The sequence below is a fragment of the Phymastichus coffea genome, unplaced genomic scaffold (genome assembly GCF_024137745.1).
Source record: "Phymastichus coffea isolate CEN01 unplaced genomic scaffold, Cenicafe_Pcof_1.1 PCOF00057, whole genome shotgun sequence".
Taxonomy (NCBI): Eukaryota; Metazoa; Arthropoda; class Insecta; order Hymenoptera; family Eulophidae; genus Phymastichus; species Phymastichus coffea.
In genome coordinates this window covers 1,421,773-1,437,951 of record NW_026706868.1, presented here as the reverse complement: position 1 = coordinate 1,437,951, position 16,179 = coordinate 1,421,773, and the positions used below count along the sequence as shown (strand labels likewise).

At 46.8% G+C, this 16,179-nt stretch overlaps 1 protein-coding gene across 1 annotated transcript; it reads right to left on the bottom strand.

Moving 5' to 3' along the window:
- Positions 1–7,204: 7,204 nt before the first annotated feature.
- Positions 7,205–15,122, bottom strand: LOC131666159 (malate dehydrogenase, mitochondrial-like). Its single transcript, XM_058938568.1, has 9 exons — positions 15,111–15,122; positions 14,452–14,491; positions 14,136–14,183; positions 12,300–12,460; positions 11,852–11,983; positions 10,160–10,417; positions 9,896–10,004; positions 8,589–8,791; positions 7,205–7,273 (listed from the first exon to the last, which is right to left on the bottom strand). The coding sequence occupies exons 1-9, from the start codon at positions 15,120–15,122 to the stop codon at positions 7,205–7,207; spliced, it is 1,032 nt and encodes a 343-aa protein (XP_058794551.1).
- Positions 15,123–16,179: the final 1,057 nt, after the last annotated feature.

Sequence of the window (16,179 nt, the reverse complement as noted above, 5' to 3'; positions counted from 1 at the left end):
GCGATATTTTCAAATGTCCCCCGGGGATGTGCAACGCACACTGAGAAAAACAGATCTTATCTGCGCGAGAGGAGCGCAGCGATTTTTCTTTCGGTTCGCACTGCCTGCCAAGTTTATAGGCACACGAGGCCAACTTATCGCCAACAATTAGCACGCGTCGCCAACTTTGCAATCCTATGAGGGCTCTATGCTAATTTCGCGTGCACGCCAGCGGAGCTTTACGAGGAATAAAACCAGCTGCTCTCTCGGATTTATCCTTGTCGCAATTCTGCCATCGCGCACTTGCTTTCGCGCACGCGGATCGACATTTTGGCGCGTTGAAAAATAATCGTACAGTTCGTCTTTCCAATTAATCTCCCAATGAAACTGAACACGCTTTATCGACAATGGTTTTAATGCGACGACGCGACGATACGTTACACTTGCGATATGACATCGACCATGAAAATCAACAATATCTGAGCGTCAAGCGAGGGGAGAGCGCGACATGAAGCAATTTGGTCGGAACGTCAATATTCGTCGATCAGCTCGATAAATAAAAACGCGCGTCGCGACAAAAGCATCGTAGGCTATTTGTCGACCTAGACACACAATTGCCGATAAGTAATCTCGGTTCGAGCCTATAAAGAATCGATTATGATTTATCGCCAAGTGCAGATCGAGCGCATATTGGTTTTCGATCTGGCTACTCGCAAATTTGTCATCGAGTTCAAGAGCACGATGACCCAGAAAGATGCGCGCCGCGCAAAATAAGACGAGAAAAAAGGAAGCAGCCGAATATTGAATTCCCGCTTATGCGCGCTTCTCTTGCCTGCTAACCCGCTTCTCAAGATGCGCCCAGTCTCCCAACCAGGTCGCCGACGAAAGCCACGTACAGGCAAAAAGGGAAAAAAAATTATGTGGACCACCTGTGGCATGGCGGCGCGAGCGTGAGAGACGTGGGCAACAATGAGTTAATCGAGTGTGCAACGAACGACGACGAGGACCCTCCGGTCATTTTTCGCCCTCGTTTTGTCGCGCTTTTTTAAGCAATCCTGTTAACGAGAACCTGCAGCTAAAGAGGACATCTTGAAAGGCTTCTCTCTCTCTCTTTCTCTCTCTCTCTCTCTCTCATGTACACTTATTTATCGGACGCAGACCCTCATTTTTTACTTTTGCATTACACGCCCGTTAAGTCATTCTGACATAATTGGCAATGGAATTTTTTCGCTTGATTGTAAAATCTCATTCGTTCGAATTTCAACACTCTTCTATTTATAAATGTATTGCTAATAATTAATTCGCGTGTGCCAGTTAGTTTTTACGATACGATACATCATAGAATTGGTGAAATGCGTAATTAAAGGTCGAGGTATAGGGAAACGCAAAATTATAGTATTTTACGATAAGGCAATCCATGTATATTTCCTCCTTGCGCTCTTGTAACAATTTTATAGGCATAGGTCGTGCTGTCAATCTTTTTTTTCTTCATAAGACGCTAATTAACGTTGATGGTAATCAAAGCAGAGTTCACCAGTGTACGCGTACTAATAAAAGTGTATTATAAGAAAATCTAAAATTAAGAAGCACAGTGTCATTATGACACAACGATAAATAAAATTACATAAGCGAAGCTTTGTTGTTCGTGTTATTTTATAATCAAGATCGACGTCCAACTATTTGCTCCACTACTTGCTCGCCTCTGCAAAAATGCCTTTTATGCAATAAATATTTTTTGCCCTGTGTAGCATGCGAGGAAAAGCGCATCAAGATTCCAGCTAAAATATGATAGCTTCGCTCCTCGCGCGCGAGAGCCTAGAACCAGTAATTTCTTGCCGATAGAAACGTGACACGGCGATTATACCCCATCCAAATACCAAACGAGCTGCTCGCTCGCTCGCTCGCTCGCTCGCTCGCGAGTCGAAACATGATGGCTTTATCTCCATAAGACCTTGCGAAGAAGCATCAGTGCAGAAAGGGATACCGGTACTCGCTGCTCCAAGGGATTTTTTTCCATTTCGATAATAAAAGCCCCGTAAGAACTGCGAACTTAACCTTGGCTATAATAATTCGCCTTGAACGCAGACTTGTTTTTCGGAGCATATTGGCAACGCACGCACGTATACCTTTGATCTCGTCTTTCACCATGGAATACTTTGCAGCCGATCGAGCGCGAAAACTCGCCTGTCGCACACGCGCGCACATCAAATTATTGTTCTTGCTCTCGCGGACGCTAATCCGCGGCGACAAACGCAATTTCGCTCTTGGCTGTCCTTCCAGCGATACCTTTTTCCGCGAGCACAAAAAAGCAGCATTTATCATATGGGAACAATGAGCGTGTGTGCGGCGCGTAGGCGCGCGATAAGAAATTGCCGTTAGTAACTGTATAGAGCGGCGGCCGAGAGCGAGTGGATTTTTCAGCCGAGGATTCGTTCGCGAGCGAGGCGCGCTCCGAGAAATGACATTTGCCGCCGAAAATCCTCGGCGACGAGCGAGTCATTGCGCCGCGACGGGCTCCATTTTAAAAGTCAATTAAGCGATGAATTATTGAAGCGGCTAGGATATACCGTTGGAGCACGACGGCGGCGGCGCGTCGATATTTTATGAAATACGCGGGATGTGAAGCAGGAAGCTGCTCGCTCGGCTGCTGTAGCGGAGCTGCGTGAGTGCATTCACCGCGCTCTCGGTGTCAAGGGAATATCGCGCGCGCACGGGCCTTTCCCTGCCGAGCGTGCCCACCTCCTGCTCCTCCTCGCTTTGATCCTCTCTCGCCAGCGCCGGTTTAAGGTCACAAGCTCTCCTTATTGGAGCGCGCTCGCGCCGATGATTGATCGCCTCGGTTACGTACGCCACCGGTAGCCGACGCCTTTAATTGCCGGGATGAGCGCCTGCTCGTGCGCGACTTATTTCGCTGCCCCTCGTCTCGCGCAAGTCTGCGCCCCAACCTGTCGACGCCCACTGTTTTTCGGTTCGAGGCGGGATTCGCTAATAGGCGGCAGCTCCGCTCGGAACCTCGTATGTATATTTATGGCTCGGAGCTCGAAACAAAGAGAGCAACGCCCAGGCTTCGTAGATCGGCGTCTCGCGGAGGGCCTTTGCTTTCGTCAAAGACCTTTCGTTGATTTCGACAGCCAGACAGCCAGACAGCCAGACAGCCACGCGATACGAATGCGCCGGCCCGTAACTCACGGCTCGGATCCTTGCCGTCCGCGGATGCTCGCGCGCGTGTGCAGCCGCACGAGATATATAGCAGTCGCTTACGAAACGGCGCGTGCAGTGTATTTGTACACAAAAGCTGAAGGGGACGGCTCGTGCAGCGATCGTTTCCCTTTTTTTCTCCGTCGCTTCGTGTAAAGCTTTTCTCTTTGTCTCGCGCGAGAGCTTTGTTAGCTCGCCGTCGCGGAAGCTCGCGCCGCGCAAGGGAGCCTTTCCTCGCGCCCCTTGCGCGCGGCTTCATTGTCCTTGGGCTATCGATACGGGATGCCACGGGGAGCGCACGTGTGCCGGATTTATTCCGCGGCTGGCACCAGCCAAGCTAATTGAATTGCGACTGTCGGCGAGGCGCCGCCTGCAGCGTTTGCGCGAATAATGCTGCGTTTCCCGAAGCCGAATCGTCCAATCGCAACGGATCTATTGCTGATTTCATCGGGCTTCGCCGGGGCGAGTTTTCGGCACGAGACCCACGTAACGTCAATCTTACGGAATATAAGGCGCGAATCGAGTCCATATCTGTAAAAAAGTTGTTGGTCAAGTGAGACATTGGCGAGCAGGAATAATTGTAAGTGGCGGGTGAAAAAAATACCATGTTCATCATTCGAAGCTTGCACGACCGATTAACTTTCTGTTTTTCCTTGTGTATCGCTTGAAACTTAAATCCGCACTTGGCTATTTACGTCCCCTTGATAATTTATCCTTGTCAGTATAATATTCTCAATATTGTTCGTTTTACGTACGTGTGTTTCGGTATTATGGTCTACTTAAATAGCATTTTTATCGACTTTCCATTTCGAAAAAGGCGGTCAACTCTAATATAGATGAGCTTGAACGTTTCACAAAATGCGCTCGATAAATTATATAGAAAATAAAGTGTGTGAAAATCGTCCGGCAACGTCAGTCATTTTGCGAGCAAAAGGGAAAGAGCACAAGTGATTTGCCGTCGAAGGCAAAAGCCGATAAATTAGCGTTTTGAAGCACTCATTTAAATCAGTAAGCAGCAGTTTTGCTCATAAAACTTAAGTTTACATCCTTTGAATGAACATTTACGTGAGGCACGCTCCATGAGAGGAAAATACTCGGCAGACTGAGTACATAAATTATATCCAAGACTTCGTCGAATTCTCTGCTCCCTTCCTTTACAAACAAAACGAACGAACGAACGACTAGAGAAAAAAATCAATTGGACTCTTTGATTTATTACAAGCATACCTACAACTCGTTCGATCTCGACTTTTCCCAATAGTAAAATTTATACATGCGTATTTTTAAATCAAACAAGAGACATTCCAATGTTGAATCACGTTCGCGAAAAAGAGCGGAGTACGGTACAAATAGATAAGACTGGTCATACGTCTTCGTCATTTGTCGGGTAAGTTAAGTTCGTATTAAGATAGTCCACGCGTGCTGTGACTCTCGAAAAAAATGAAACGAGCGAAGAAAAGAAAAAAAAATACTTGACGCGAGCTACGAGCTTGCATAACCCGAGCACTGCCATTTTCTATAAGACACGTACAAATGGATCCGGTTCTTCTTAATTTCTCGCGGCAGTCGGACGTTTGATTTGCAAATCCGCGCTACTGCTGTTACCGCGTGCTTTCCCGGCTTGAAATTCAAAACGACTCGTGTTGAAGGCCAGCGCACTTGTAGAATGCAAATGCTTCCCTTAAAATTCCGTATACGACGCGAAATAACTGTGGAGAGTCAACTCTCCGCTGTGTTGTTTTTTTTTCACGGTATATACGGTGATGCAATTATCCTAGAAAAGAGATGAAGGGATACATTGCAAGTTACTGTTTGTTATTTTACGAGGGCACGCGATAGTGCGTGCGCGTACACGTAGCAGCGGTAAGAAAGTAGAATCGCGGCGCAAGGAAAGTTTGAAGGCGGAAGAGATAGAAAGCGCGAGCCGCCGCGCAGATTTGACGGTTTCTTGATTGAGAGTAAACATCTCGAAGCCTCCCAGCGTTGCTGCTCTATGGCTCTTTCGTGTTTCTAATAAATTTTATATAATTTGTGCTAGCCAGCCAACAGGCTAATTTATATAATTCCGCTTTTCCGCGCGCAAGCCGCATAGAAAATTATATTTGTTGGATAACTTTTTCACATTTTTCTACGGCTTAACGTGCGTGTATTGCGGGAATATTAAGTTTTCGTCAAGCGTGATGCATTGTTTGACGTTTTTTTATTGCGGCTGTACAACTATGGGAAATATGGCAGTAACTACATCGTTCTTGAGAGCATTTCAAGCGTCTATTTTAGGATTTTTCCTACTAGAAGGTCTATTATTAGATGTAGAAAATTAAATGTTTTAAAAAACACAACATTTAGTAGCTAACTACTAATGACGCTGATCAACAGAATGTCACAACAAATTTTTCATTTCGTTGAGTTTCTTATATCTACAAGAAAAACTTCAAGTTGTATTTGAATATGCCGTCCAAACAAGTCAAATGTAAAACTAGTCCAAGAGTATACTCTTCTAGAATAACTGAAATTATTGAAAATGTTGATGGCTAAAGAAAGAATGAAGATAATAATAACAATTGAAAAGCCGCGAGAAAAGCTTTATGCAACCGTAAAATATATTCGCCCGCTCTCTCGGTTCCATTGCAAATCGCGAAATACTGTAAGTCGCACGTATTTCACCTTTATGCGGGAATTGTCGTCGGATGTAGTGGATGGTAGCCGTTGCTCGGTGCAGAACATTGTTCAAAGCATGGAACTCGACGGAGATTACACGGCGGTGTTTTGTTACTTGTATTGACACAAATAACGAAAGGGTAAAATGACTCGGCTCGGTAGCTCATAATTGCAAATGAAAGGCCCTGCAGTCGGCTGACGAAGGCCGCGCTCTGCCGCTGAAAAAAAAGGAAGCTACACCTCTCACGCATAATCATCGTGGACGTCGTCGTGAGCTACAACAAAAGGAGAAGACGCGCGAAAGGTAATGAGTACATACGCGAAGTATGGATTTTTACTCGCTCGTCAGCAGCGGCAGCTACGAGTTCAAGGTCTCATTAGGAGCTTTATAATTCAACGGCGCGCTGGCGCGCGCGCGCGCGAGAGAGAGAGAGAGAGAGAGAGAGAGAGAGAGAGAACGCGATGCTACATCATCTCCGAGGGAGAAGGGGAGAGGAGAATGCGGAAGAGGAGGCCGCAGCGGCGAGAGAAGTCTTTCTTGGGGGTTTTGTTGGGGGCCTCGAGAGATATAGGGACTCATGCTGGAGAGAGTACTTAGACCTCCGCGCGGCTGTGGCGGCAACCTGTATAATGCGCGCACGTGTACTCGTGCGCGCGAGCATTTGTACGTGCACGAGCTTCTCTCTTTTCGCCGGCTAGAGGAGCGCGCCGATCTATGTATATTAGACGCACGATATGCCGCCGCCGTGCGAGTCCAATTGATCCGTGGCGAAAAGCGCGACAGAGGCCGCCTCGCCTGTGTGTCAGTTCGGTACGCCTCGTGCAGCTGCGCACTTGTTTTAGTTTGTCGGCAGATCGATGCCGATTTTGCTATTTTAGCTTGGGAAACGGATCGGCAACTGACGAGCGCAATAAGAATATTGTCACTGTAATTTGTCGACTACACGAACGGTTTGACATGGAGACATCTGCATAAAGTTTCCACGGATCGCTTCAATTTTTATGCCTTTCTTTTCGAGCCTACCCAGCACAGCGTTGCATTTCAATAAGGTACACGATGATCGCCAGAGAGAGTTTTCTCCTCCTTCGGCTATGATCCCTCGCGCGTTGCTGTGTTTTTTCGTCCTCGGAGTTTCTTTTCTCCTAGGTCGCTCAACCGCCTCGTCTACGGATCACGTTTCTTACGGCTATACTTGCACTGCGCCGAGAGACTTCTAAAAGAATAAAGGGAGTAGGGAGAGGATGCACGCCGCTAACAAACTGCAATTTTTACGCTCTTCCAGGCAAAAACATGCTCATACGTACTCATGAGTACTCGCTCTTGCTTCACTCCTTACAATCAGTTTTTGCTATATCCTCGATTCGACGATTAACCCAGATCGCATCTAGCCGGCAGAGGACAAGTCTCCGTTGAAGTTCCACACCCCAGGGCAAGGCTCTGTTGTTGTTTTTTTTTTCGGACATTAAAAAAGCACAGTTATTAGGATTCTTTTTGTTTCGGCGGCTGAGTATGCATGTGAACTAGCGTTGCGTAAGCGATTACGTGCCAAGGCATTGTCTGAGAAAGGGAAATTTGTAATGCTCGTGACTCTCTCGGACCTCTGATTAATTTCCCCGCGGGATTACACACACGTACACGCATGTATGGCGATATTTTTACTCTTCTCTCCTTTTCTAAGAGAAAAAACAGAGAGAGGAGAGAGAGAGAGAGAAGTAGCTGCGAGAACAGGTATTTCGAGAGACACTTCAGACGCGACCGCAGCGCACTGCGTTGAAATCGAGATAATCGTTACGTAAAAGTTTAAATAAAATTATTACTCTTCGATACAAAAACGGGCGAGTATCGATTTGTCGACGATGTTAATGTTCGATTCAATAAGAGTTTTTAGCCCCCAAGAAACATCCTCGCGGGAAGTTGTTGCGTAAGAGTTTTTGGAGATAAAAAGTTGACGGGCTACTTGAATCAATCGTAAAAATCAACAATTTGCGTGCTGCAGAATGTTAATGGAAGCGGTAATAATCGTCAATAATGTTTTTGTTTAAAGTTGTACATTACGTTGTAACGGCATTCAGTGATAATATTGCAGGTATAATTTGTTGAAACTCTGCCAATTTGAATTGACCAGGGTAATTGAAAAAAAAAATCAAGTTATGCATACGGGGGCCCGAACTGATTACACTCGGGAATTTATTCTTTTGCTCTGGTGTGGCGAGCGCAGGCGGCTTCGGGCGCTTCTCTTTGATCGGATCGAACGAAAAAATGATTTTTTTTTCCATCGAGACTTTTCTTTTAGAAAGAATCGTACAAAGGCAACGAGTCTTTTCGGTGTGCATCGTCGATTGCGTGAAAGCCATAATTGTAAGTTTTAAATCCGGATTATTGATATTCCGGACAAAACGTGTCTCAAGTGTGCACGTATAAACTTTTACACCTATATTTTACTCAAGCGCCGACGTTAAAACTTTTAAAACTCGTGGCAACGATGTATTTATTATGCCGTAACGCAAGCGCCCAATTAAAATTACGATTTCATGCCTATACGCCTTCAATTCTTCAAAGTTTAAACAGCCATTAAACACAAAAGGAAAAATCGTTAAGTAAAATATACGATGGTCCATACATATGCATAATTTCGCGAAATATATATCCGCACATCTATCAAAGTGGAAGTAGACCACTTTCGATTCCGTAATAGGCATATCAATCTCGCGCACTGAATCTCTCGGCGCGCGGAGAAAAAACGAAAACTTACCTCGCCGAGCGCAATGTGATGCTTGATCCTCGGGATAGCTTGAAACATGGCGTCGCACTCGGAATTGCTGAGTCTAGGCACACCGAGATGTCTTTGCACGCCGCTCGGTCCAAGTTCAAGGGGCGCGCCGACGTACTTCAATTCGGGCACCAGACAGGAACGCACATAGGCGCACTCGAGCACCCCGCGCTCGTCTCTCAACGCTGTGCACGCGCATAATGTAAAGTTCAGGAGCAATAGCTGTCTTCCTCCTCCGTCCCGAGAGGAGGTCAATTTAATTATGCGCGATGCAGATCCGTTGTGCAACGCGCGCCGATCGAAAATTCAGCTCCGCACGAAATCGTCAATTACGAGATTTCGGAATCAGTTTCGGCTTTCGGCTCGGCGGCGGCGCAACAATGATCTGTCAGCGAGCTCTATCAACTCTCTCTCTCTCTCTCTCCCCTTTTGCTAATAGAATAATTGAATCACGACGTTCACGACGACGGCTGTCGCGAGGAATTTCAAAGAAGCCACCTGAAAAATCGGTCGTTCTCACGCTTTCTCTCTCTCTCTCTCTCTCTCTCTCTCTCTCCACCCGACTGCGAGATGACGGGGAACGAGCCCTCCTATGAGAAAAGCCAACATATCGCCTGGTCCGAACTTGAGAAATCCGCGCAAGTAAGTATAGATAACGCCTGTATATGTAAGCTGCTGCCGAGGCGCATTGTTATGCAATTTGTGCGCTAGTTTTGCGCGCTTGCGGAATATACCTATCTTTCTTTCTTTCTTAGTCGGCCTGGGTCTGATAATATCGGCTACATGCACCTCTTGACGCGCTTTGTTTACCCTAGTTTCCTCATAATTGTCGCGCGTGAGAGACAATCGGCCCATTCAGCTGTCATAGACGGCGGCGAAACGCGCGCGCGCCACACTCGTTAGTCCGCGCCATTTGTAACGTGAGAGATTTTATTGCCGCTCAGATTTTTTCACGGCTCGGCCGCGTTATTGATGCTCTCGACCGAGCAGCCGACAATTTGTATTATTAGGTGTTTTCACACGATTACGTAGCTTCACCAGTCGTCACTGTGCTATTGCGACAAATGCTTATTTATCGATTGTCGTCGAAGGGAAAGCGCGCGTTCGAGGGCGAGACGAGGAGAGAAAGAAAGCCAAGAAAGCCAAGAAAGCCAAGAAAGCCAAGAAAGCCCACAAAGCCCACAAAGCCCACGAAAAGAGCGCTCCGAAAAGGCGGCACGACACGCCCGCGAGAAAGCGAGCGACGACGTAACGACGGCGGCGCACGTAGCGACCCGCGGCTGACTGACCTTTGCACAATGAGATGCAGAAGCGCGCGGCAGCGTAGCCAGCGCATAAGGACGATGACTCGTCGTAAGGCGTGCTTTTCATCGCATGCCTCAATCTCGCCAGCTCCTCCTGCGCGTATACAATCTTTTCAGAATGCCAGCACGCTGAAATTTCGCGCCGGCTCCCCTTCGACCGCGTACGACAGCGAAATCAAGCTCGTTGACGACGCACACGCCTGCCGAAGCCAACTAGCTAGCGGAGAAAGGCCGACGGCTTCGACTTACGGGCGTGAATTCGGCGCAGGGTCGAGCGCAACTGAAGAGCGGCACGCAGGTCTCGGGGCAGCCGCCACCCAAAATCGGCACCACCACGAACTCGGGATTGACGCCCAGAGTCTCGGCCGCCAGAGAGTTGGCCCTCGTGGAGAACAAGTTGAGCACGCCGAAGAGCCGATCGCACTGGAAAAGTCCGTCCTTCTTGTACAACTCGAAGAGCATCGGCAAGAGGCTGCTCACCCACGGCGACACCAAACCGACGAAGGCCTGTCGGGCGGGCCAAAAACGTCTTTGAAGGCGGCGGCCCCGCTCACTGGTCGCCGGCGAGCGACGCTTTAGCGAAAACGCGGATGTAGCCGTTTTTACCGTAATGTCAATAGACCTCTTTTTTGTCGTGGTTCGCGAGCGCGGGAGGGTTCATTGAGCCCCGAGCGATCGCTTTCCAATGGCTCTCGGCGAGAATTCGTGGGAAGGACAAGAAAAAGACGAGCGCGAAGATTGCCCGGCAACTCGCCGACCGTTTCGGCGGGCAGACTCGCGTGCCGCGGCGATAAATCGACGCTCGTGGAGTCGCTTAGGGCTTGAAAAGTGCGAGGGCGCGCGCGCGCGCGCGATTAATCGTACACCGACGCCCAATTGGAAACTTCGGAAATGGCCGATTCCGCGGATTCGTCCAGGCCTCCCGCACGCTCCACGTGTCGTCGCGAAAAACTGCCGCTCGCCATATAGCCGTCGAGGGACCGCGAGAGCAGTGTATATAGTAGTGTAACACGCTTGAGCGCCGATAACAATCGCGAAACGTGTTCGTTAACGTGTTGCCGGTATATCCCTCATGTACAGGATGGCACTTTCAGCAGTCGAAAGCGTACACAAGCTGCTCGCTCGCTCGCTGCCTGCCTGCCTGCCTTTTTTCTTTCTCCTTCTTGCCTCCTTACGATGCCTATCGTGAGAGAGCCAAGTCTTGTCGCGAGCAACCTTTTCTCCCTTCATTTTTTCGTTTTCGGTAAAGGTTTATTAGAAAGTGCACGCGACTTTATACTCGTAGTTCGATTCACAGCCAAGAAACTGCCGAGTTTTCCGCGATGACAGTCGAGCGCGCGCCTATTCAGACAAAGGAGGCGTTTGCGATGGATAGCTGGGTATCCAACGAATTTGGCATTTCACTCGACAACGCATCGGACGACGACACTCCATGTCTCCTCGTAGATAATCGTTCCGAAAAATATTTCTGTGCTGCGTTTAGGCATAATACATCGAAAATCCCTCAGTTCGTAATTACTTCCATAATTGACTCCGTAGAAAGTCAAGCTCGCTTAACTTTCATCGGTTATTTGCGACGGGTCGACAAGCGACGCGCGAGCGCGAGCGCGAGCCATGCGGTTACGTAACTATAGAGGCGACATTTCGGAGTCACGTGCCCCGCATTGTCCAAGATTTTCGCGATCTTCGAGAAAACGAGAAATACAGACAATTGGTCGATGAATCTATCGCTCTGGCAGAAAGATGTCCCACGACGATTTACGAATGTTAATCCGGTCAACCTTGCGGCCACGTCGTTTAGCCGAAAAAAAGATCGGAGGGAACGCCAACAATGGAAAACTGCGTAGCGGTAAAACTACTAGTTGTAAGCGGCAAAAAAACGACGGGAGGGAAAAAATTGACAATCTCCCAGCGGAAACGAAGAAAATAACTACGTCCTGCCTTGGGGCAACAGTGTAACAATCCAGCCACGACGCTCTCGACCTCACGCGCTTGCTCGCAAAGTTGCTTTGATGGCTCTGTCACTAACATGACGATCTTCGCTCCCTTCAACGCTCTCTCCAGCTCCATTTTCTAAAAATCAAGTTTTGCACAATTAATACATTGTTTCATCAGCGCTTTGTTACGCAACTGCGATAACGAGAAAGATAATAATAATTACGAGACGATAAAAAAATCATGACTGACATCATTTACATTTATACAAGCGGAACGCCAATGGTTTATTATCAAGATCTGCTGCTACCTTCACGATTGGAAACCAATAATTGAATTTTATCGTCTATCAGACAGTAAGTAGAAAAACTTGTTGCAAGTATTGGTTCACTGTTTTTTCTAGCCGATACGGAAAAATCGAGTACATGTAAAAATTCGATTGCGTTTATCGAACCTTATTTCTCGGCACAGACGCCGTCTCGACACCGAGCATCGTACGGCATTTTGTGTCCATTTGTCTAAGTTCCATCAGCAGTCCACCAAACGGACGTGAGTCATATATAGCCAACTCATCAATAAGCGGCGATTGTTTGAGACACAGCGCCATCGTCTTTCCTATAAAATTTCGGTTGGCGTCAAACGCTCGCGTTTCGAACAATCGCTTTGGCTGTATGCCAATCGTCAGATCGAATCTCGATTGGCTTATGGGAAAAGTCAAGCCTTGCTTTTTCGTTCTCTCTGTTATATCAACATACTTTAGCACTGGTTATTAGCCATATAATTGGATCAGATTACGTATCCAAGCAAACAATCGAATAGAGAGAAAAGAAAAGTTGCGTTGGGTACGATGAGGATTGTTTTCTACAAACCGTCGAAAGAAAAATCATGACGGACAGGTTAGTAAAGCAGTTCGCAAAGGCCGTTAGTAGTAACTCGTAACTTGAAGCATCGACAATCGGCCTGAATATACGTCTTTATTTAACGAAATTACTCGGCCAAAATGGTAATATGACAAAAGTGAGGCGCGCAAGCGCTTTGTTAACGGCTGATTTGGCAAGCGCGTCGTACGCGCGATGCTTTGCGAAAACGAGAGTCCGAGGGTCAGGACAGGCGCGCGCCGTTACGTCAGCGTCGATGGAAGGAAAAAATAAGAAAACGACGTTTAAAAAAATAAAGAGAACGAAAAAGGAAGGAAATGTCCCTAAGAAAGTTGCAGTCTCTAAATATGGCTGGTCGCGTTATACTTTCACTTTGCGCAACGTATTACCGCGACTGTAATTGAATTTTAAGTCAAGGCACAATCGTTTATTGTGCAGACACACACGCCCAGACTAGATACACACGTAGCAGGGAAGCGAGTTAGTTACGTCGATGCTCTAAAGGAGCACTTTTTTCCTGTCTTTCTCTCTTCCACGGCGGCGCGCGCGTGCGCTGTCCTTGTTTCGAGATCTCGCGCGGAGCGCATTGTTCCGCCGCCGCGGCGCAACGAGAGAAAGACCCATTCAATTGACCCGCGAGTCTAGCGTAATGTAGTCGTTCCTCGCTCTGTGTACGTGCACTCGTGGACTGAATTCGCTGCGCGAGTATTGAGCTATCCAGCGCCGCAGTCCTCATTCCGACTATTGATTCCTTTTTTTCACGTGTATCAAGCGGTTCTACTGAAGCCAATGTCGAAAGCTTTTTAAGAGCTACATTATAATTGAGTTGCTAATGGCCGAGACGAGACAAGTCGTTTGTGCTCAATATAACCGCGATAGCGAAGCAATCTCGTAGAGGAATAATGCCATGCCGACGTTTCTATTAATCATTACTCATCCGAGACTGTACGGGACCATGTGTCAGGGAAAACATTCATTTCAGATTAGAAATTCATAAGTATACCAAGTATTTGGTGCCAAGAGAGTGACACCAAAGATTACCGAAAACACTATGTGATGTGTCACCACGTTGTAACTTCTTTCCAACCAAAAAAAGAAAAAAAAACATTTTGAGCGATGAACAGAATGGCATGCTACGGTCAATTTGCATTCGGAGATTTTTAGTTACATTTTACATTTATTCGCCAGGAGCTTAATATTTGCGTGCCTGTCATTTTTCCGTTTGACGGGTGCATGCGCGGTCACGTACGTTTGCATTCTCGGTGCAATCACTGACTAATGTTCAGAATTTGAATGGTGCAAAATGGACATCTTCCGATTCGCGTGATCGATCAGTCATCAGTGGCGTCGTGCAAGACTCATCGGCAGCAATGGAATCGAAAGGATTTCGCAAACTTATTGCGCAATCATACCTGTATTTCCAGTAGCGCCGATAATGGCCACTTTCAAGCTATTAGTCGCGCAGTGGTATCGCCTCCGAAAAGCCAAGGCAGCGGCTACCCTTCGCGCGAGAAATATCATTGCCACGTGCGTTTTAACTGTCGTTGTCGCCGATCGTTCGCCTACGCATGTATCTACACTGAAGATGATTAATATTCTTTTTTCCGTGTCCTTGAGAATTTTGATTTCCAGACGAAATTACGCGTGAAGAAAGAGAGAAGAGGTTATGGCTAGCAAACAAACGCTAGGGAGACGGGCAACGGCGTTTTTCAATGTAATCACCATTCCATCGGTCATTGACTTTTGTATTTCGACATTTTTCACACGTCTGATTAATACTTAGTTTTCCTTAAAAATTCCTACCCTAACCGAGGCGGCGGGTTCTATCGGTCGGCTGTAAAAAAAAAAAAAAAAACAGTCCTTCGAAGTACTTTTGCTCAGGCAGCAGTGGCCGTTGATTCAACTGCTCATATGAAGGTGAGCTATGAAAGGCTTTCCGTGAATCGTGTGCTTTTCTAATAATGACTTGCACGTTTATTTCGCAATGAACGAGCACGCGGCATTGAATTGACTCGGACGGTGGAAGACGATCATGACCGATGATTCAACGAAAGATTGCCAAGCACATAAATATTTATAAGTCAGATATTGAGCTCGATGGCGCGGGCACGTCCAACGCACAAGACACAGCAACGGCGCGCTGCGCACGCGCGTTAATTTGCATGGCACGGTGTGCGCGAAGTCAAACGGTACTCCGCGAACGAGCTGCTGTCGCGGCCCGCGGGCTTATAAAGTCAGCGGCCGTGCACCCTCCGACGAGCCCGATCGCTCTGCCGTTCTCGAGCAGCAACTTCCTCGGAAGACGAGGAAAGAAAAGAATTCGTGCGGCGTGCACAGGGTGAAGAAAAGCGCACGTGCGCGCGCGCACAATAGCCGCGACGATTCACCGTTTCATCCATCATTGTATCGCTTTCGAAGAGAATGAAAGCTCATGGAATATCGAAATGTTTTGTTACCTAACGGTAACCGATGGTGGCCCTTCGAACGCAATAGCGCCAACCCACACCTGCAGCCAATTGAATTTTACGAGATAAGAGCGTATAAGTGTATACCCTCGGCTCGCCACACATACGTCTCGGACGTTACAGTTATCGCCTCGCTTTTTCTCTTCCTCTTTTTCTTCTTTCGTTTGCATTACAATTGGCGTTTGTTTTTCCCTCCTTCTCGCATTGACTCGGCCTAGCGTGGATATGTAATATAACTGCTTTTGCCCCGAGTGCACGGTTAAAAAGCGAGAGATAAGGATCGTTCTATCGGCGTACCGAACTCACGTAATCGAAGGGCGCGCATTTCTTTCTCGTGTCATGCGCGAAAGTACCGAGGCATTCCGAGCGCAGGAATCGATTTAATCAAGATCCGGGAATTGAAATGTGCTAGTATTTGCGTATCGGCAATCTGTCTGGCCAAGTGCAAGTATTGATTAATTAAAATTCTTTTTCTTTTAGAACAGAGTCGAACGTGCTCACTTTTTACAACACGGGATTCATTCCAAGTATATTATACTTACTTGATTGTTATAAATCGTGACTTTGAAACATATTTTAAGAAAATGATACAATAGAGCTACTCTATTTACACGTCTATCGCGTGAATAATTATGGAAAATTATAATCAATGGTACTGTGATAATGTTAAAATTAAACATAATTATGATAGTTAATAAAGTGTAAATCATCAAATTCAATTGCATTCCCGTAAATTCCAGCTAGGTATTTCTTTTCGGTTAAAGAGTGTGTGCAGAGTACGTATGCTCAAGCTGAGCCATCGTGCAATTGATATCCAGTTATATTAGATTTTAATATACTACGAAAGTTCAGAACTTCTTTAAGTAAATTAAATATCCAATGCGATGCCAAATATTTTTAATACACTTTACAATTACTCTCCTTAATTTTTACTTTATCGAAGTTCCTAGACTTGTTGTAGGTTGGTTGGTGGTTTGAAAGTTACTAAATT